The sequence below is a fragment of the Malus domestica genome, chromosome 16, assembly GCF_042453785.1.
Source record: "Malus domestica chromosome 16, GDT2T_hap1".
In the NCBI taxonomy this organism is placed as follows: Eukaryota; Viridiplantae; Streptophyta; class Magnoliopsida; order Rosales; family Rosaceae; genus Malus; species Malus domestica.
The window spans coordinates 1106587-1129868 of NC_091676.1; the positions used below are offsets into that span (position 1 = coordinate 1106587).

At 39.0% G+C, this 23282-nt stretch overlaps 3 protein-coding genes across 3 annotated transcripts; 2 read left to right on the top strand and 1 right to left on the bottom strand.

Annotated features, from left to right (window-relative positions):
- Nucleotides 1-7898: 7898 nt before the first annotated feature.
- LOC103444624 (probable clathrin assembly protein At4g32285) lies at nt 7899-9344 on the bottom strand. Its single transcript, XM_008383578.3, has one exon. It carries the CDS (start codon nt 9342-9344, stop codon nt 7899-7901), a length of 1446 nt encoding a protein of 481 aa, XP_008381800.1.
- A 5741-nt stretch (nt 9345-15085) lies between these two features.
- On the top strand, nt 15086-17996 carry LOC103444598 (G-type lectin S-receptor-like serine/threonine-protein kinase At1g34300). The gene has a single exon (XM_029095706.2). The coding sequence runs from the start codon at nt 15336-15338 to the stop codon at nt 17733-17735; it is 2400 nt and encodes a 799-aa protein (XP_028951539.1). The 5' UTR covers nt 15086-15335; the 3' UTR covers nt 17736-17996.
- Nucleotides 17997-18436: 440 nt separating this feature from the next.
- Nucleotides 18437-22543, top strand: LOC103444597 (protein POLLEN DEFECTIVE IN GUIDANCE 1-like). The gene is made up of 11 exons (XM_008383554.4): nt 18437-19212; nt 19296-19447; nt 19535-19638; nt 19854-19942; nt 20107-20180; nt 20376-20526; nt 20612-20779; nt 21153-21250; nt 21356-21478; nt 21605-21673; nt 21937-22543. Exons 1-11 carry the CDS (start codon nt 18606-18608, stop codon nt 22141-22143), a joined length of 1842 nt encoding a protein of 613 aa, XP_008381776.1. The 5' UTR covers nt 18437-18605; the 3' UTR covers nt 22144-22543.
- The last annotated feature ends 739 nt before the right edge of the window (nt 22544-23282 follow it).

Here is a 23282-nt window from a genome sequence, read left to right on the forward strand (position 1 = left end):
CTTCCTTCATGGCTAAACGCATTTGGGCCGATTCTTCTTGCCGAGAGATATGGTTTTTGGTTTATTCTTGCAAATCCGGTAGCAATTTGTGCACTTATCGGATCTTGGGACTTCCCTTTTCTCTTTGCTTCCTTTTACTTATCTCTACCTAGGGGCCTTGCAAAAGAATAAGTTGGGGTCATTTGTTCGACATCTTCATTGTTAGCAAAATTCACACCTTCATTGACATCATTTGGGGGTGGGGCTTCACTATGAAATAATCTTCCTCATTGATGGTCTGCATCAGTTCCCCATCTCGGACAATCCTTGAAGATGTTCCAAGCATGATGCAACTTAAAAACTTGATTTTTTGGTGTAGTTCTTGTCTTGTAAATTGCCATTATTTTGTCACCCTATGCAACAAATACATAAAAACAATTAGTTGCAAAATACTATTATGTAAATGACAAATAAAATATCAACAAAGAAACTCACAATTTCTTAGGTGCCCCTTCCACTAGGCATGTCAACCATGACTCTCTCCAAGCTTCCATTCCACAAAGTGCACGCTTTGTTGATAATCTTCCACTGATCATAAACACCACCAGCTTCCCTTCGACCGGTGTTGGAGTTTTTATGGAACTTATCAATGATTTTACCCCACAAACCTTTCTATTTTGATTTGTGCCGACGGCACCATCTTCGCTAAAAGAAATCCATGCCAAACATAAAGCAATATATTCGTCAAAGATCCAATTACGAGCTCTAACATGCTCTTTTGCCATCTTGAAAAATTATGAAATGAGAAGAAATGGTAGAAAGAAAAATGGGAAGAATTGTAGGAGAAAAATGAGTTTTGTGTGGATGTTTGAACAAATACATAGGTATTTATAGAGTTTTTGGTTGAATTTTGAGTTAAATTATTATTTTTAAATTATTTTACCAGTTGGATTTAAATTTGGACCGTTAGATCTTGTTTTTCCCGTTAGATTTGATTATATTTGATCTAAGCCGTTGGATTCAATAAATATATAAATATAAAACAAAAAATATATATATTTGAACGTGGACCGTTGGATTAACCAACGGTCCAATGAAACTGGTCGTTGGATGAAAAAAAGTAGTCGTTGGGCTACAGTGAGGCTGACATGCAAGGGGGACAACCCCACATGGATAGGCCTCAGCTGGAAATGAATGTGGCGTGTGACGCGCGTTTGGGTGTCTGGGTTTTGGTGTGTGGCCTTCACAACCCACTTTTCACTCTCACCCGTGGGTCCCACTTCAATTTATGGCTAAATTGTGGCCAGTATTTGGCTTCCTTTTAGGTTTTAGGTTTGGTTTAGGTTTTGGGTTGGGTTGGGTTGATTTTGGGGTTGGGGAGGTTTATGTAACATCCCACATCGCCCAGGGGAGTGATCCTTAAATGTATATTCTCATCCCTACCTAACACGAGGCTTTTTGGGAGCTCACTGGCTTCAGGTTCCGTAGGAACTCCGAAGTTAAGTGAGAAGGAGGCCAGAGCACTCGCAGGATAGGTGACCCACTGGGAAGTTGCTAGTGAGTTTCCAAAAACAAAACCGTGAGGGAATGGTAAGCCAAAGGCGGATAATATCGTGCTACGGTGGTGGAACGGGCCAGGGCCGGGATGTGACAGTTTAGCTTAAGGTTGGAGTGGGTCTTAGTGTCGACTTTATAAGCTAAATCAGATTGCAAGCTCTTTTGTATGTCAAAACTTGTTTGCATATTTGTTACAACACTTATTTGAATATCCATTGTGTCTTATCCTTTCGAGATATTTGAGCAAGCTAAATGTTCGCTTAGTACGGGTTCCAAGAAAAGTTTGGATTCAAGAGAAAGGTTTGGTAATGGTAACTGTAATAAGGAGATGAATGAATAATACGAAGATAGAGAGAGTTACAAAGATCAAATGTATAGACAAATTAAAGGTTACAAAGATCAAAAGTATAGACAAATTAAAGGGCAAATTTTATTATAACAAGTCTCATCATCTTGACCTTTCATACCCTCTTTACATCGTGCTTGGTCTTTGGAATCAGATAAGCCCAATCAAATGTACAAAAACACAACGAAAACTCGGTTGAGTTTGAATTTCCATAAATTTGTTAAGTTCAATCTCGTAACAAATTATTTTGTAAAATAAATTTCAAATTTTAAAACAATGACGTTAAAACTATTTAAAATTTACACACCATCATCCATACAAAATATATACAACCAAATAGCATAGACGCATTTATAAAGTTTCAACTATGTAAAGTTGAAACCAAATTACAAGACAAAACCAAGCAACAAACTTCAAGTATATCCCTCCCAAACTTTTAACTAGCTTATATAATATGAAGTGGGACGAGTGATGTGCATGAGCAACTCGGCCAGAAATCAGATTCAGTTTGGTTTGACATGGGTGGGCAAAACATCAACCCAATAAATAATCAGGTTGAGCTCGGGTTGCGATTGAGTGGGTTTTTAGTTCATTCTAATTCGCCCGATTATGTTTGAATTCGGATTTGACATGGTCGAATTCGGTTTACCCAGCCCAAGTTGCACCCGTAGTTTTAAATTAAGCAGGTATTGCCTTGTAATATTGTATGTAAGGTAATGAAGCTGGCCTTTTATATTGTATTTTGAAGGCGAGATGGTTTGTCGTCCCCTCCCTCAGTCTGAACGAAATCAATTTACTATTTACTGCATTTGTCATTGTTTGCAACTCAAACTATATGCTTAGAAAATCATCCTCTTATAAGAACATGTATGAATAATTTTAATTCTCTAAATTGAAAATACCCATTTCACTTGATGCGGAATTAGGTAACCTCAACTCGAGTTCCACCTAGTCCTCGATCTGTGAAATATGTGGATTTTGGTTGGTGCGCAGGAAAGTCTGAAGCCAAAAAGGAGACTGAATGGTTGTTGCTCACGAGTACATCCTCATCTCCAATGTTTTTTACCTCAACATGTTACACAAGAGATCCACCACTCTCATTTAACTGTAGGAACTTGTAAACAAACAAACACCAAGACCAAAACATGAACCACAAACAAAAGGAAACCAACCTAGTTATGTGCACATAAATAACCAGAAAGGAAAACATACCTGCAGCTGCACCAGAACTCGTAGCCATTGCAGCAAACTTTCAGTGATCCCTCTCTTCTCTTGCAGATTGTCAAGAGCTCGACTCACAGATAGGTTATGGTCCAATATGAGCGTTAGTTCTGTGAGAAGAGAGGTCACTATATATATACATATAGAGTTCACCAAAATAGATCAGGATTTCCTATCAAAATCCTCATCGGAAACAAACACTTGTTTCCTGATGCTAACCAAAATCCTTTTCAATCAAGGATCAACATTCCTTTCATCAATAGGACTTTCTATCCAAATTGAATACCTATAACTGGTCCTAAAACTTCTCTATCTCATACTCATATTCTTACATTCTCCCACTTGAGTATGAGAACAGTTTCAAGTACTCAGTTTATCCAATCATACTTAGATAGAAGTGATCACTAACAGATAATCATCTCAAATTATTATAAAGGTGATCACATAATTAAGTCATTCACCAACACACAAGTACATAGACACAACCAGCTTACATAAACCAAAACAATGAATTTATAATTGCAACACAAAATACAGATTTAACTTACAAATCACAATGTCCAGTTCATGTTCATAGCAATGTATCTAAGCTCAAAAGTAAACCAAGACGTCTACTCCCACTCATATAGCCACCAAATCTTTTGGATAACAAAAGCTTAACCTCACATACAACTTACCCATGCATTTTAAAGTATTGAACTTAAGAATTTTTTCTGTTACATCGCAGAATTAACTCAAAAGTCACAACATACTTAATTTGCACTTTGTAATTATGTGAACCAATATAGCAAAAACCAAACCAATTTGCTCCCACTTATCTAGGCTATACTTAACACAAACAAGTTAAGTATAAGTTAATATCAACTATATTAACTAACAGTCATTGCAATACACTGAATGTCTTATCAATGTGATCAATTGCCGCAACCAATATGCAAACAAATTCCATGATCACATTCATCCAATTTGTATTTACAACAATGTGATTTTACTTGACCAGAACAAACACATAAATTGATTTGCTCCCACTATATCAAGTTAAGTTTAGTTCCAGCAAATAGCACTAAACTTCTCATTACTTAAACAAATTAAGTAACATAAATAATTACCAATTGCTTCAATAAAACCATAATCTGGTTTTCAAGCATCCAAATGAATTATAATGGCCGGCCTAAATAACCTTATGCTTACATTCGAACATATGATTCTCCCACTTAAGCATAAGCAGAATGAACTGCACAGCCAATAAAGAAACCGGAGATATCAACCAATTGATTCCCGATTCCTTACCAATTGCATAATCTCAGTTTAGTCAAATACACCTAAACCATTATGCAAGCAGTCTATGTATCAAAAGATAGTCACAATCCATTCGGAAAAACTTATCTCACATAAACCCAAAATCACCAGTTTCAACAATAATCAAAATCAGAATAGCAAGCACAATATTCTTGCATTCAATTTGATCCTAACTAGTTCAATACCCATCGAGCAAGATCAACTAAATTTTGATAATGTCTGGATATAAAGGCATAAGTCATCTTGATTAAAACAAGATAATCAAGATGATCATCCAATAAAATTTAGTGTACTTATAGATTTAATACATAATATCAAATCTCTTACACTTACAATATATCAAGTGAGATGAGTTTCAGAATACATTCTTGCCAACAAGGTTTCACTAAACAATTTATATCATTTCATACAGGTACTAACACAAGAGCCTTCACATGTTTTTGGTTATACAGTGCAGATATTGGCATTAACGAACCCAAAAATTCTGAACTACATCATTCACATATATGGCAACACCCCCAAAACCTATTATATATAGTCTAACCAAAATTGGGATATGAATTACACTCATAATTTTAAAAACGTCATTATGGATACTCGTATAATCCAATTTTGCTTTTCTAGAATAATTCAAACCAATCAGACCCACATAAAAGCCACAGGTATTTGGTAGCAACAATAAGTCAAATTCTATTATCATAATTCATAATGGAAAATCATGATGCAAGCTTTCAAGTTTCAAGCAAGTTAATGAGAAATCTTACATCTGCTTGAGACAACAAAATAGCAACAAAACAATATTTTCCACCCAATCTAATTACACAGGCTCTAACTCAAAAATAGAAGAGCAATGTGTACACCAAATATTAGTCTAATGAATCTTTATGCAGAAAGAATGATTCCAGTCATCTCACATAAATCATAAGTTGGCATCTATAGGGACTTCGAGTTTAATTGTGCCTTCACAAAATAAACAAGCATACTCGGAATAGCAAAAGCCCTAATTCATTATGCTCCAACTCATCGCACTATAATCACGCATATAGGAGAACAATTAATTATGCATGAAACAGTGAACTGAGTTACCTGAATGCATCATTGGACTCGTATTCGACAACCAGATTGCAATTCCTTTGCTCCAAATCAACGAAACAAATTATCCATCAATGCTCGAGACCCATCCATACGGATTGCCATGGTTACAGACGCGCCGAACCAAAATCATCGCCAAAGCGACGACCAGAATCCCGTCGACCCAAATTCCCACAAAAAAAGACAAACCATGAACGTTAATATCTCTTAGACAAACAAAAACTTATTAATGTCGTCATAATCAAGATTTCATCTTTCTTTTATCTTACTAATATTTGGTCAAGCATATTTTATGCACATCTTTATTCATATAAAGGATTAAGAAACCACAGCTACCTCAATCTTCAGACATCATAATGAACACAGCGGAAGCAATAATTCTCAAAATTAGAACTATGATGTTTAAGATAAATGTGTTTTGCTAAATCACTTTATTGATCTCCAAAGAAGCAAGCAAGAATAAGTTCACCCTTTCCCACGTGCAGCATAATATAAATTGTTATCATACCAGATTTATACCTGATTCACATAATCTGCAGAAGCAAAGCAGATTCATATACGCTAAAACATACACATGTATTGAAAGAATTAAAAGCAATCATACCTTTTAATCACTGCAGACTTATAGACAACATATGCAACAACAGGCATCAACAGACGTCTCATGCATAATGATCATTTTTCATGGTTGTTTAAGAAAACACAAAACCATCAGTAGAAAATGCAAATCAAAATTTTTCCGCATATATGGAAAAATTCAGCCTTGATTATCAGCTCTAATCAGAAATATCAATACATACCTCTTGCAGATTTCAATTTGGAACAGCGCAACGGAAATAATTATCCAAATTGAAAAAATTAATTTAAGAGTTGAGAGAATCACAAAACCTAGAACATGTTTTGATCGATGAAGTTGCTAATCAAAACCCCAAATTGAGAAAACAACCTCAACCAATAGATTTGCAGAAAAAAAACCAATGGTAATAGTTTAAATATATTTTGTCATTATCTGGAGATCACATACCACCGATGCATCTAAGATGAAAACATTGAGGTTTGCACCAGCAATTGGCCACATATCAATCCCCAAAAATCCTGACGGTCAATTTTATTTTATTAATTCTCTGCATATTGAAAACGCAATGTCGTTTTTGTGAAACTCTTTTCCAGCAAATTCGTTTAAACCAGTTTCGAAACCTGGAAGTCGCAAAATTTATTTATCTATTTATAAACACATTCGACTTTTCTCCTTTACAGATTTGAACTCATGTTTGTGTCTTGTGGCTCTGATACCACATGTAGGAACTTGTAAACAAACAAACACCAAGACCAAAACATGAACCACAAACAAAAGGAAACCAACCCAGTTATGTGCACATAAATAACCAGAAAGGAAAACATACCTGCAGCTGCACCAGAACTCGTAGCCATTGCAGCAAACTTTCAGTGATCCTTCTCTTCTCTTGCAGATTGTCAAGAGCTCGACTCACAGATAGGTTATGGTCCAATATGAGCGTTAGTTCTGTGAGAAGAGAGATCACTATATATATACATATAGAGTTCACCAAAATAGATCAGGATTTCCTATCAAAATCCTCATCGGAAACAAACACTTGTTTCCTGATGCTAACCAAAATCCTTTTCAATCAAGGATCAACATTCCTTTCATCAATAGGACTTTCTATCCAAATTGAATACCTATAACTGGTCCTAAAACTTCTCTATCTCATACTCATATTCTTACATTAACACTACACTGTAAACCATAAAGCTGTGTAAAACTCCTCATGTTTCACTTCATATGTTTGTAAAGATTTACGAACATGTAACAGTTGATTGATTCCCCAAGATATCCCGTATAATAAAATCTAATCCCTTGATTAATATTATTATTAAAAGTAATGTTAGGTAGACCAAATTTTTAAAACCAAATTTGCAAATTAAATGATGTGGTTGTAGATAATTTGATTATTAATTAAGTATCGATTAATGTACTTGTTTCTTATTGGTGACACCTCATATGTTTAAAAAATTTGGTATTTCTAGCATTACTCTATTATTAAATATATTGCTCTTTGACCTTCAAGGGGTTCCCTGCGTTTTAATCCCTTTATGTCCGTTTTAATGTGCAGTTATTGTTGATAACTTGATGTGTGCGCTTCCGTATCTGTATTAGTTGGTATCAGAGCCAACTGTATGTATGGTGAGTTTCGCGAATTCAAATTTCATAGCATGCAACGGATGGAAGTTCTTCAGCGTGGTTACTCAAATTGGGAATTATAATGACAAAATTATTTTGTTGGATGAACTAAACCAAAAGTTGGATGTCAATAAAGGCACTCCGTCAAAAAATGAAACCAATATTTGCATAATTCCTACAATATTTATATAAAGCCTGCATTTTTCATCTAAATTTGGGCACAGCAAACGTTATAGTCCCCATGGTAATTTGGCCCGATGACTGGCTGATGGAATCATGGAAAGGATTTAGAGCATTGGGGTTGTATATTTGCATCTGCCATACATTGTTTTGTTGAGTTTCAGCAGCAGGAGACTTGTTAATGGAAGCATCAAGCAGGCTTTCCCAGCTTTCGTCAACGATATCATCTTCGAATTCAATCAACGGCTTCTCCTCATCAAACTGAATCAACAGCTTCTCCTCGTTGTAACCTTCTCTTTCGAACTGAATCAACGACTTCTCCCATTTTGTACTAACAAGAATATGCTCCTTTTGTGACATAAATACAAAATCCTTAATATCGTCCTCTGTCAAAGTGCTGGAACTTGAAAACTCCACGAAAGATGACGGCACCGAGGCCGAAGAAATTGGCGAAGTTGGTGTGGATGAGGACTCCGTCAACTGCCACATACCGTTGAGAAAATTCTCGAGAGCGTGAATTTGTATGTGTGGGATTTGATCAACGAAGGGATACTCGTACGATCCGCAGAGTCCCATGGCTTTACACCACTCGTAAAATTCGCTGAGTTGGTTTGCTTGGACGGCTGCCTTTTTGTAAATGCCGAAAGCCAAAATGCAACTCCTGTATGGCATTTGAAACAAACTGTCCAGAACCGTGACGATTTCGCTGCAGAAGATTCTGTAGCACATGAGGCTGTCTCTGATGATGTGTTTCATGGCGAGTTGGACGAGGAAGGCTTTGGCTGCTGGTCCTGTGGGACGGCAGTCCATGACAAGGTCAATGAGGGTTTGCAGCTGCGGCAACACTTCAAGCATTCGACCTACTTCCGTCATTCTATTGGATAAGCTCTCAAGTTCCGGCTCTTCTTCTTCTTTTCCGTCTTCTTCGTATTCTTCTTCTTGTTCGCGATATTCTTCATATTGTCGTTGTTCTTGCTGGTCGTAGGCTGCCTTGGAATCCAACCAATAGCAATGAAGAGCTTCGTCGAGGAGCTGAGCGTACGATCTAATAAGGGCACTGTAATAGGCAGAAGCCAAGGAAGAATCATCGCGGAAGTGACACTGATTGAGAGACATCAAACCGTTGGATTGAGCCCAAAGGAGCTCAGACCGGAAGTTGCTGTCTTCAGGCACCGAACGGAGTAGGCGGTGGAGTAGAATTAGACACTTGAGTGCAACCCGCCAGCAGTGTGTCTTGCCAAAGCGGCGAGCGAAGCTGAGTAAAAAATCTCTTAACGAAGACGGGGAAATGGAGAAGATTTTCAAGAGCTCCTGAATGTACTTTTCGGGCAATGGCAAGTCATCAGGAGCAGTGGCTTTTATGATGATGAGTTCGACATTGCAAAACCCTCCAAGCATAGCGATTTTGGCATAGTTCACGGAGCTGTGCTCTCTTAGAGCTGTGAAAACTTGCCGAAATCGCTTCTGCATGTCGAGAGACGGAGGGGTTTAGGGTTTGTGAACTCAAGTAAGAGAAAGAAAGTAGAGCAAAATTAATATTGCCAGATGAAGTGGTAGTTGGTTACGGAGTTGCTTTCTGTCTTCTGTGTACACGATGACGATGTTGTCTTTGGTTCGACCGATCGAGGCTGCAACTACAAAGTTTTTAAGAAGATTAATTAAACTTGTTTAGTCAGTCAATCAACAAGTAAGTCGAGAATGTATGAGATAAAAACAAAATGAGTTCCTTGATTTCATCTATGGATGATTACTTTACTGCGAAAGATTCTTCGGAAGAAGATTGGATGTGTTTCAGAGATCGGCACTTGGGTTTTTTCTGCTTGTTTTAGACCAGTAGCAGTAAGCCAGAGTTAACAATGTTTGTGGTGACATGATTCGCAGCGACACGATTTATGGCTACAGTTTTCAAACAATTGTAAATATATCTGATCTAATGTGACCTCTAGGAGGGCTAAAACAATGTAAGAAATGAAGGCCGGCACTGGTCGCATAAATCTGCTTGCTTGCTTACAATTGTAGAGTTACTTGGTTTTCCAAGTTGGATACACATTCTTGAGAGCCCCTTTGTATTCTTGTTGACCCTAGAAACTACCAAGCCTACGTGGCGCGCAAGTCGAGTAATCTATAAGCTAACTACGTCCTTCGGTGAATGCGGGCGTGCCAACTCGTCGGCCGAGGAGTAATTTTGTTGATGTTGCGTTGGGTGCGCGGCTAACTTCTACGTCTTGCGATTGCGACCGAGGAAGGAACGCGTCTCGGCCTCTTGGGTTCTCGAACCTGAAGACAAGGTTACTATTCTTTACGAAGTTCACGAATCGTCGTCGTCGGATTCGATCACAGTGATGTTATTCGTCAGAGTAAACTCTCGCCGAATCGACACCAAAGTGTAAGGGCACAAATACTCAAAACAGATATAAGTCTTGATGGTAAACGTGGTTCGGCCGTCCGAATGCCGAACTCTAAATCCCACTTGGGAATATCCAATCATAAAATAACTCGGCGAGCAAAGCGCCGAGCTCGATATACCGTAACACCTCACTTCGCCGAGAAGGCTAATGAGATGACCTCAATCAATAAGGATTCAGAAATCCTTCTCCACCGAGACTTGGATAGGTAATCAACCGCTCTCGCCGCAGTGCTGTTGATGCCAACGGAAGACATTGCGAGATCGACTGATTCTACGGTGACAAAGCTATCTATGCCGACTTAAGATATCACCGGTTGCTTCCACAGTGCTGTTGATGCCAACGGAAGATGTGTCAGCGAAAAAGAAGGAAAAAATCTCAAGTTGTTGAGAGTTTGCGCAGGGCAGTTTTGTATTGATTTGCAGGGGGGTTTGAATGATGCGCAGTCTCTTCTATTTATAGCAACGCCCCCCCCCCCCCCAAGGTTGAGTTAAAAACCTACTCGGACTAGGTCTTCTTCTCCTGATCAGCACCAACTCGACCAGTCCTACTTTCACTAGGATTGTGAACCTAGTCCTTAACCGAGCCGGATTCGCTTCCGGGTCTTGCCGAGACTCTTCATTGCATTAGGACTCGACTTCTTGCGTTATGACCTAGCCGACCTAGGTTTGGAGGCCCACGTACTAAACGATCCATGGTATTCTTGTCGCAAGGCCTTCCGGGCCGAGAATGATTCTATACTCGGCCCAAACTATTATTTTGGGCCCAAACAATCCTACTTGAGAATTGACTAAAAAATTTGATATATATATATATATTATAAAAATATTCTAAGTTTTGATTTAAATTTTTTAAATTCAAGAACTTGTTTGGTAGGCAACTTCTCAAAAAAAAAAAAAAAAATAATCATCATACACCCCGGTACCTTCTCTCTCCACCACCCTCCTTGATCACTCTGTGCCAGCTAGGGATGGGCAAAATACCCATGGGTTTGGGTAACTGCGGTTACCCGCCCATTTAAAGTTCACGGTTACAGTTATGGGTAACCGTTTAGATAAACAAACGGTTATGGGTATAACCATTTATTTGTGAAATTTAAATGGATGGTAATGGGTATTACCTGCGGTTATAACAGGTATCCATTTACCCATTTAATTTAATATATGTAAAAAAATTTAAAACCCTAAATTTTCAATCTCTCTGCCGAACTCAAAGTCTCAACCCGCGGTATTACCAGCATACCTTTTTCTTTAATTCATTTGCTTGCTTGCTGGATAGTAGGGGTTAATTAGACCATCTCCAATGGTGACTTATAACCTAAATTTTCCTTTTTTTTCCCCCATAATCCACTCCAACCCAAACCTAAACCAAACCTAAAACCTAAAACTTAAAATGAAGGCAAATATAGGTCACAAATTTAGCCCACAAAAGGTGCTGGGACCCACGGATGAGAGTGAAAAGTAGGTCTTGTCCTGCCAATGACTACTTTTCTTCATCGGGTAGTGGTGGTAATTGGACCGTTGGTTAATCCAACGGTCCACATTCAATTTTTTTGTTTGTTTTATATTTATATATTTATTGAATCCAACGGCTTAAATCGAATATAATCAAATCTAACGGTAAAAAAAAATCTAACGGTCCAAATGTAAATCCAATGGCTAGAATAATTATAAAATTTATCGGAATTTAAATATTTTTTTCCAACGGCTAGAATAATTTTTTTTTTTAAGTTTATGTGGTTTATCATGATTTTCATGTATTGATTTAGTGATTTTTCAAAATTTATCGGAATTTAAATATTTTTAGGTTAAAATGTTCATAAAATTAATTTATGATAGTCTACATATTTTTATTTTTTTTAAAAGTTAATTTAAAAAAATAGCCTTAATTCATTTTTTAATAATCTGGGGCTAAAATTTTAGGCCAAAAGGGTTGGAATAGAAAAGTTGTTTCTGGGCTAAAACCTAAATTTTCTGGGCTAAATATTTTTAGGTTTTAGGTCAGGATTGAAGATGGTCTTAGGGAGTTGGAGTGTGGTTCAGATGACAAAGATTTGCTGCTAAACTTGAAAGTCGGTGCACCATTTTTGTTTTTTACTTTGGAGTTATTGGTGATACTAATTCAATTTATGCATATAGGTGTGAAAAATCATGGAATGTAAACCTTCTGTTTATGCACATTGATGAATGGTGATACTAACTCAACTGATTTGGTACTCCGCTTTTGTTTGCTTTTTTTTTTTCTTTTGATAATTGAGCGTACAATGTAAACCTTCTGTGATCACTTACCTCTGTTGGATTCATGCTAATTGGTGTCAGTGTTCCTAAATGGGATAGTAATTCAATTTATACATTTCTTTTATAGGCCTCTTTTGGTGACAACGAGTTGATGAGACTTTGTGATTGAACGTGCTAAAGTATTAGTGTTCGAAAGTGTTTAGTTTCGGAATATTTTGGAGCTTTGAATCATCTAGTATTCATGATAATGACTACTTTTTGTTTTTAGAAGCTTTACTTTGTAATCATATGGATTATAGTTAAAGACTTGCTTGGGTGTAGCAGAAAAATATCTTTTGTAAACTATATTTCAATTATTGGAATTGTATGAGGACTTAAATGATAAAAATAGAGAAATGCATGCAAAAATGTACCTATAACGGTGTTTAATTGTCAGAAAATGAAAATTATGACAAATTTTTCTTTTGTAATTTTCAAGTTGTTAAAAAAAACATGTAGACGGGTGAAAAAATGGATAAATGGGTAAAAAATGATAAACGGGTTCAAAAAAGGGTAAATGGGTAAACAATTATGGTTAAATGGGTAAACAATTATGATTAAATGGGTACACGGTTATAAGTATGGTTAACCGTTTATAAACAGTTATGAGTATGGGTATAACCGTTTATGCAATTATCCAACGGGTAAACGGTTATGCGGGTATGAACATAAACAGTTATGAATAAATAACCGCGGTTACCTGCCCGCCATAACTGTTGCCTATCCCTAGTGCCAACGATTTCGCTGGCCATTTCCCCTACTTTCTAAAACTCGGGCCAGATACCTCTCGTCGATTTTGGATCTAAAATCCATGCACCTCAAACTATGAGAGAAAAGAGGCAGACTTTTCTCTCTTGCTGTTCGTCCTCGTCAATTTATCCCGGACCTAAAGTAGAATGTTGGAGGTGGTGGCTATGGTGACCTAAATGAGAAGAGAAAGGAAGGGAGCAAGGTCGACCCTAAGACCATCTCCAACCCTAGGCCTAAAACTTAATATTTTTAGCCCAAAAACATTTTTTCTGCTCAAACCATTCTGACTTAAAAAAAAATAAAATTATGTAGACTATTCTAAATTAATTTTATGAACATTTTAACCCAAAATATTTAAATTCCGATAATTATTGAAAAATCACTAAATCGATACATGAAACTCATGAAACACTATGTAAGCATATGAAAATCATGATACAAATGTATAAACACAAATTAACTGTTGAATCATTTTTTTTTATCGTTAGATTTGATTATATTGAATCTTAGCCGTTAAATTTTATATAAATATAAAACTAAAAAAAAAGTTTGAATCTAGGCCGTTGGATTAATCAATGGCTCATTTAAATTAGGCCGTTGGATCACAAATACAGCCGTTAGGCTATCCGACTGGGCTGACATGCGGGAGACAAGCCCAAGTGGGTGGGGTCCCTTTGTGATTGTCTCTGGCGCGTGCCGTGCGTTGGGCAAGTGAGGGATCGGCATGTGGGTTCACAGCCCACTTTTCAAGCACACTGGTGGGGTCCACGCCCAATCTTGGGCTAAAAGCTGGGCGGAATTTGGGTTTCTTTTAGCTTTTAGTTTTTAGGTCCAAGTTTTAGGTTGGGTTGGATTGGATTTTGAGGGGAAGGGAGCTAAAATTTAACTTTTCGCCTAATGGGGAATCTAAAATTTAACTTTTTAACTCACTTCTAGCCTAGGATTAGAGACAGTCTAATGGTAGTTGAAGTAGCCGTTCCCTTATCGCTCTCTCTCACTTTGAAGAGGCCCCCAATTTATATTTATATATACATATTACAACCAAATTTTTGTATAAAATATAAAAAAAAAACCCCATAAAAACTGTATAAAATGCATTGTTTCGTTGTTTGATTTGCTTTTGAAATATTGTTAAATTGGAACCAATAAAAAAACCCTTGATTAATCAATGTCACCATCCATTCGCAGAATAATGATTATGATTTTTTGCATAATTGGAACCATAAAAACACCATGGAATAGGTCGGTTAACGTCGTTTGATTCTTTATTTTGATGATTTTGAATATCTGATCGTTTGCCTGATTGCTTATGCTTTGCTTTTATTAAAATATTATATGGGTTTTGAGTGGAATTTGATTTTTTAATTTGTTTCTCTATCAAATTATTGTTTACAGAATATTGAGTTGAATGTTGATGGTATGCCGAATAACGTGTAATAAGGGACCAGCAGGCCTAAGCCTTCCTCTTGGATGGCTTGTGAATCATTTTCCATTTTTGGATTTTATATGACTTTTTCAAATTCTATCCAATTAAGTATGAATCTGTTGGCTGTTTTCCGTTTGTTTTGCTGCTGCATCGCTTTCCAATTTCTAATTAAGCTAAAAATATGAATTAAGCAAGTTGATTAAAATAATTTGTTTACTTATATTGAAGTTTAAGTCTATTTATTTTCGGCATTCTAACAAATATTGCACGCTAAGGAGGAGTCAAACTTAAAATACTGACGAGAAAATGCATAACTCTAACCGACTTGACTGTATCTAAATTTGTCTCGTCTCCGAAAAATTGAATAGTTTAAAATTGTATTTGCCAATTAATTAAAATTGCCATTAAGTCTATGATTTCATAATGTATTGACCAAATTAACAAATGAAAACATGAATCAGTGGAGGGATCGCTAACTCTTCCAGATTTCCAAGTCAACAGACTTCCGTCAACGCAAAAATGCCAGTCAAACCCGCCATGGCCAATTAGCCGCCATTAATACACCACCAATCAAACTCAACATCCAATCAAACTCACCACAACCATGTCCACCTTCCTCCTCTCCATCCTCCTCGCCTTCATCCTCTCAAACCTGCCACCCTCCTCCGCCCAACAACTCAACTCCTTCTCCTCCAAAGACTCCCCATGGACTCCATCCCAGCAGAACAAGACCCTCCTCTCCCCAAACTCCCTCTTTGCCGCCGGTTTCCTAAGCCTACCCAATTCCCCCAACCTCTTCAACTTCTCAGTTTGGTACCACAACATCTCCGCCCCCAACTCCGTCGTCTGGACCGCCAACCCAAAATCCCCATTAGCCCCCTCCGCAACCCTCGTCATCACGGCAGCCGGCGTCCTCCGTCTCACTAACTCTTCCGCCGCCGCTGGCGGTGGCAACTTGTGGCCAGGACCTTCTTCTTCGAACCCAAACACCACCAGACTCCTCCTCCGCAACGACGGAAACTTAATTTACGGCAAATGGGAGAGCTTCGCCTTCCCCACTGACACCGTGTTGCCGAACCAGAGCATGACCGGAGCTAATTTCACCCTTCTTTCCAAAAACGGCAAGTTCAGCGTCGTCAACGCGAGTTGTTTAGTCTTCAACAACACTGACGTCTACCAGAATCTCACCAACGCTTTCCAGTCTCTGGGCTCCGAAGGCAAAGTGCAGCAGGCAAACGGCGCCTCGTTTATTGCCTCCGATTTCGGCCTGAATCGATCTCGAAGACTGACGATCGACGACGACGGGAATTTCAGAATTTACAGCTTCGACCCCAGTCTGCGGCAATGGAACATCGTCTGGCAAGCCGGGTACGAATTGTGCCAAGTCCACGGCACGTGTGGGCCGAACGCCATCTGCGTCAGCGACGGTTCGAGCTCCTCTTACTGCGTGTGCCCGCCGGGATTTAGAGAATCCGCCGGCGGAATCAAAGACGGAGGGTGCGAAAGGAAAATTAAGCTCACGAATTTGGGGAACACCAGATTTGAGCGGCTTGATTACGTGAATTTCACGGGCGGGTCGAACCAGACCAATTGGCCCGCCACCAATTTCAGCGTCTGCGAATCAAGATGCCTGGTGAGAAACAATTGCCTCGGATTCATGTTCAAATACGACGGCAAAGGCTACTGCGTGCTCCAGCTCGAGAGATTGTTATACGGGTACTGGTCGCCCGGATCCGAAACCGCTATGTTTCTCCGGGTCGACAAATCGGAGACTGACAGGTCGAATTTTACAGGGATGACGGAGCTGCTGGAGACGACGTGTCCCGTTCAGATAAGACTCCCGCTTCCGCCGGAGGATTCGAACGCGACGACAAGGAACATTGTGATTATATGCACCCTTTTTGCGGCGGAGCTGATTTCCGGCGTGCTTTTCTTCTGGGCATTTATAAAGAAGTACATCAAGTACAGAGACATGGCTCGGACTCTGGGTCTCGAGTTCCTCCCCGCCGGGGGCCCAAAGAGGTTCTCGTACGCTGAACTTAAAGCCGCCACCAAAGACTTCTCGAACCTCATCGGCAAAGGCGGGTTTGGAGACGTTTACAAAGGCGTGTTAACCGATCAGCGCGTGGTGGCAGTTAAGTGTTTGAAGCATGTCGCCGGCGGTGACGCCGAGTTCTGGGCGGAGGTAACGATTATTGCCCGGATGCACCACCTCAACTTGGTCAGACTTTGGGGCTTTTGCGCGGAAAAGGGTCAACGGATCTTAGTCTATGAGTACGTCCCAAATGGATCCCTCGACAAGTACCTCTTCCAACCGGGTCGGGTTACGCCGTCAGACTCGGTGGAGGAAACGGGTGTTCTGATCGATGACGAGCGGAAACCGATACTCGATTGGGGGATCCGATACCGAATTGCTTTGGGTGTGGCGAGATCGATCGCGTACCTCCACGAGGAGTGCTTGGAGTGGGTTTTGCACTGCGACATCAAGCCGGAGAACATTCTCTTGGGCGACGATTTCTGCCCCAAGATATCGGATTTCGGGCTGGCGAAGCTGAAGAAAAAGGAGGACATGGTGACGATATCTCGGATGCACGGGACCCGCGGGTACATGGCGCCGGAGTGGATCAAGGCGGACCAGATCACGCCCAAGGCTGACGTGTACAGCTTCGGGATGGTGCTGTTGGAACTGGTGAGTGGGGTCCGCAACACCGAGATCCAAGGGTCGATGATCGAGAGCGACGACTGGTACTTTCCGAGATGGGCGTTCGATAAGGTGTTTAAGGAGATGAACGTGGAGGATATTCTGGACCGTCGGATCAAGAACTCGTACGATAGCAGGGTGCATTTCGATGCGGTGAATCGGATGGTGCAGACGGCGATGTGGTGCTTGCAGGATCGGCCGGAGATGCGGCCGTCGATGGGGAAGGTGGCGAAGATGTTGGAGGGGACGGTGGATATCACGGAGCCCAAAAAGCCCACTATATTTTTCCTCAGCGACGACTAGTCTCTGGAGTTGAATAATGTCGTTGTTGCCGGCGGCCCCTCGTTGGCGCCTTTTTTGTATTTTGCTTTAAGTTGTTGTATTTAATTTATTTTCCTTGTATATTATTGTATTATACTCATTGGGCCCGCTATGATTTAGTTCCCAAAGGGCCTTTGGAATCGGGAAAGTAAAGAGTCCAAGATCCGATAACGTTTGTGACTCGCATTGTTAAATATTAGAAGGGATTGACGAGAGTATAGACATTATTATTTTCTACAACAACTTTAAGGCACAATTTGTTGAGCATTGTTTATCTATGTTGAGCATATAAACGAACTTTGAATGTAGATAAAATCTTATTCGTTCATTTTATATCTTGTGAACCAGGATTCTCTCCTGAGCATTCCCTAGGGATCCCGCAATCTTATTCGTTCATTTTATATCGTGCGCTCAGTTTTCGTTAGGTACTATTCATATTTGAATTTTAAAATTTAAATTTTAAATGATTTCTGATCGCACGATACACGATGAACGGATAAAATTGCAGGATCCCTAGGAAAATGCTCAGGAGAGAATCCTGATTCCTGTCTTGTGATTTTGTTCTTCTTAATAATACGATATTATCTACACTAAGAAAAATGAAATGAATAACATCAAAATTAACATTTTAATATAAAAATATAATTTTTCGTTAAAATAAATAGCATCGACATCTTTTTATTAAAACTCGCTCAAAAAACCCACCCCAAATGCCCAGACGCATTCACATTGATTCTTTCAGTCTCACTCTCTTGTCCATTCTTCCATTTTTTTTTTCTTGTCGTAATTCACAAATTATGAATCTCCTCTTCTTCCAGTTCTGAATTAAAAGCTCTCTGAAGGTCTCGTCTCATGGCGTTGAGATCCAACGGTCGAAAACTGTCGTTCGAGATTCTGAGAAGAAACAGCTCCCTCGACGGTGAACATGACGAAGCAATCTTCTACCGATCCAACTCCGATCCCCTCCAATCCGATCAATCCACCAACGCCAAGTCCGCGCGGAGAAAACGCAAGAAGAAGAAGAAGACACCCGCCACCGCTCACGCTTCCATACCCGAAAGCCCCACCGCCACCTACGGCGTCGTTTCTGACTCCTTCGATGTCAATTCCGAAACCACAAACGTAGAAACCGGCGATATTCGCGGCAACGGATTGGAATTCAATTACAGAGCCCAGACCGTGCTCCTGCCCGTCACGACGGAGGTCGTCGATCCCGAGTTTCAGAATTTGTGCGGGGCCGCCGAGTTGAGGCAGAGGACTGTCATTGGGAGCGCCGGAGGAGTCGTGGAAGAGACGGAAACGGCGTCGTCTCATATTGAAGGCGAGGCCAAGGAGGAGAGTGCGGCGGAGGGGGGTTCGGCGAGTAAGCAAAGGAGCGAGCCCAATGGGAAAGTGATCCCGAAATTGCAGACCGCCGAGTCATTGGATTGGAAGCGGCTCATGTCCGAAGATCCAAATTGTGAGTCCTTTTGCTTTTCCCTCGTGCAATTTTTGTGTACAAATTCTTCAAGTTTTGATATTTATTTTGGCTTCTTGTCTCAGGTGTATTTTCAGTGGACAAGTCGCCAGTGCAGTACTTCATGGAAGAGATGTCGATTGGCAATTCGTTGCGGAGCACAACCACCCTTGGCAATGAGAAGGAGCGAGAGATAGTTTACGACACGATATTTCGATTGCCATGGCGATGTGAACTGGTAATCTTTTAGCAGTAGCTATTTTACATTGTTCCTTGAGAAAATGTGTGTACAACTCTGTCTTAACTGTGACCATTTTTGCTGCAGCTTATAGATGTTGGCTTCTTTGTGTGCTTTGATTCGTTTCTGTCACTGTTGACGATCATGCCAACAAGAATTTTGATGACTGTTTGGAGGACTATACACTCAAGGTTCACTTTTCCCCTCTGGGTTTGTCTCATAATTTCGCAAAGTTGGGTTCTTTGAATTCTTTCATTTATATCGGCTTAGTCATTCGGGTGCTTTGAAGTTTGTACCACTGTAGTGAAATTTCTGTTTTCATGTTGTTTTTGTTTTTGTGTTAAATTTTGTTAAACCGTAACGAATGACAAGATATTTAAACGTCACCTAACCATACCTGGGGCAGGCAGTTTAAGAGGCCATCTGCAGCAGAGCTGTCTGATTTTGGGTGTTTTACTATAATGGCTTGTGGAGCCACTCTCTTGCAGCAAACAGGTGAGTAAGAAGATAATGGAGCTATTCTTTCACGTTGTAATGACTTATAGCAACCAGTTTGTGGATATTATTATAACCTGATGACCAGTTCCATTGATTAGAGCAATAGCTGGATGTACTATGTAGTATACTGATTGTATTATTTATTTGTTTGCTTCCCTTAGATATCAGCTTAATATATCACATGATCCGTGGTCAAGGAACAATCAAATTATATGTGGTTTACAACGTGTTGGAGGTAATTAAGTTATTGATCATATGATTTAAGTTTTGACACTTGCTGTATTTCTTTTCAATTTCCTCTTCAGAACATTATGTTGTTCATCTTTTTAAAAGGCAAAAAGGCTGAGGCGAAACAAAATGTCACTGTACAATATCTTAGAAGCATAGTTGTTGGCAGCAGTCTAAGAGTTGCTTTCTTTGTACTTTGCAGATATTTGATAAACTATGCCAAAGTTTTAACCCAGATGTATTGCAAACTCTATTTAACTCAGCAGATGGACTTGCAAGTTGTCCACCAGAAAACATGAGATTCTGGATTTGGAGATTCATTTGCGACCAAGCTTTAGCTGTGGCTGCCTCAAATATCCTTTGGAAAGATCATTTTATTCATAGATTTTTTTACCCCACTTTCCTGCATAATATACAGAGTTCCTTAACTATACGTACTTATTCATGCATTTATCTTATTAGCTCAGGCAATTACTTTGTCAACCTGCATAGTTGCTCACAATAATGCCTTGTTGGCTTTGCTGGTGTCCAATAATTTTGCCGAGATAAAAAGCAGTGTGTTTAAGCGATTTAGCAAGGACAACATTCATAGTCTGGTATACTTTGGTGAGTTATCTTCCTGTTATGTTACGGTCCGTATGAATCACATTGCTGTTTTCTGATGCATTCCTTCTAATACACTCTTAGTATATAGTAAGGCTGCTTAACATTTGCTACAGTGTGTCCATATTTGTGCTCAACTACCAAAATATAGATCATATTGTGGGCATAGACTTAACAAAACCTTGGAAGCTTTTACCTCGTCTGCTTATGGTTTGTTGCATAAAAACAAATAGGTCTGTTGGCGATATTGTGTGATGATTACAGAGAAAAGATGTAGGCTTAAATCTTAATGTCATATTTGCTATCTAGTTTTTCTCGGGTTTAATCTTTTCATTTGATCTGAAATTTTATTTTATTTTTGGTTTCTTGCAACCAGATTCAGTAGAGAGATTCCACATTTCAGCATTCCTCTTGTTTGTTTTAGCTCAAAACATTCTTGAGGCTGAAGGACCCTGGTTCGAAAGTTTTCTTTCTGTAAGTTGACCTAGACATTTTGACGAGAAACTGTTCTTTATAAAAGAAAAAGTTTTCTTGCACAGCAAACATTTTGATTGCTGTTTTTACATTTGCTTACCGCAGAATGCTCTCTTAGTATACGTCTGTGAGATGATTATCGATATCATAAAGCATTCGTTCATTGCTAAGTTCAATAACATTAAGCCCATTGCATACTCGGAGTTTCTTGAAGATCTATGCAAGCAGGTATTGTCTTCTCAAAAAGTTGTGGGTGCTTTTTTTTTCTTTTTCTCACCCAGTGTAGGATTAAGGGATATTTAGTATGTTTAGATCATTATATTGAAATCTGACCCTCTGTTTTCGTCTCATCAGACTTTAAATATACAATCAGAGGCTTCAAAGAAAAATCTTACATTCATTCCTCTGGCACCAGCTTGTGTGGTAAGCCACTTGTTATTACGTACCTTGACGTCGATTTTCATGGTTTGAAGTCATCCCCACTTTTATATGGTAGAGCAAAAAATCTATCCGTAGAAAAGTTCACTAATTGCTCACAGAATCCTACAATGGGCTACAAGAATTAGGGTTCTGATATGAGATTTGAGCTGTGATGAAAATGAAATATTCAATTTTGTGTGCAAATACTGTTATTAATATCGATAATTATGAGATAATCCTAAACGGTATTGTCAACTTTGTTGTAGGTCATCCGAGTGCTTACTCCGGTATATGCTGCGCATCTTCCTTACAGTCCCCTTCCGTGGAAACAATTTTGGACTCTCGTCCTTTTCGCGATGACATATGTTATGCTGACAAGCCTCAAGGTGTTGATAGGCATGGGCCTCCAGAAACACGCCGGTTGGTACGTCAATAGGTGCAAAAGGAGGAAACACCATCTTCATTATGATTGATCGTAAAGAAGGGAAGTCTTTTGCTCTTCACACATTAGTATTATTCTGTTAATTCCGCGCAAGGAACCCCCAACGAAGAAGTTGAAGATCGGGGTTCCTGTGGAAGTATGCGCATTAGACCATCCGTGGGCTGCAAAGATGGGGATTAGGACATCATAAGGTAGAGAAACCCGTATTTGGTAATTTCCTTTTTCGGCCAGAACATCTTGTAGCCTCTGTAGTCTAGTTATGCATAGTTATTACCATCCAATTTTGTTACATGACAAAGGTTTACTTGCTGCTTCGGGACGGGACTGTATAGAAAGGGTAATGTATGATATCGTGAAACCAACAGTGATTTCCGCTGTTTGGAAGCACTCTTCAAGCATACTTTTATGGAGCGTATCGAACTTTTGACCTATCATAATCCTAATCATTATTTTTGAAGACAAGTGGACTAATAATTCAAACAAGGGGACGAGTTTTACCATCACACTTGCCCCCTTACTCAACTTTTGGGAAGATTATTGTGTGCATGCCGTATAGGGCATGGCACCAGTCTTAATAGGGGGTATGCAAAATGTGAGATATTTTAACATTACATTTAAGTGAGGCTTCAATTAAAAAAACAGTAAAATTTGAACCTGTGAAATTAATTAATAAAGATAAGATCAGACGATTGATGTAATTCGAATAAATTTTCATCTTTATCCGCCTAAACCTTTTTCTTTTTTTTTTCTGATAAAGATGAAAAATTATTGGAGACGGATAACCATGCCAAGCTATTTGGTACATTTATGTTGCCTAATAAGCACGAGACACTTCTGAGGCAAATACTACAACTCTGGCAGGGCATATAGGTAATTTCATGTATTCCTATATTTTATATAGTATCATAAAATCTAAAACCAAAATATATAAGAATATTCTGTATAATGTCGGAGTAAATTTAGGAATTCTCTTTAAAGTTTAGTGAGGCTACAAAAGTCAATGACTTTATTTTTGTTCTTTTGACTTACTCTGTTTAGAACAACCGATAAAAAAGAATATATATTTACTAATTTAAACGGAAACAATGAACAAAATAAAATATGAATATATGAAAAATTAAAATCAGTGCGTATTTATTATTTTTCACGAAAAAAATGTATAATAATTAA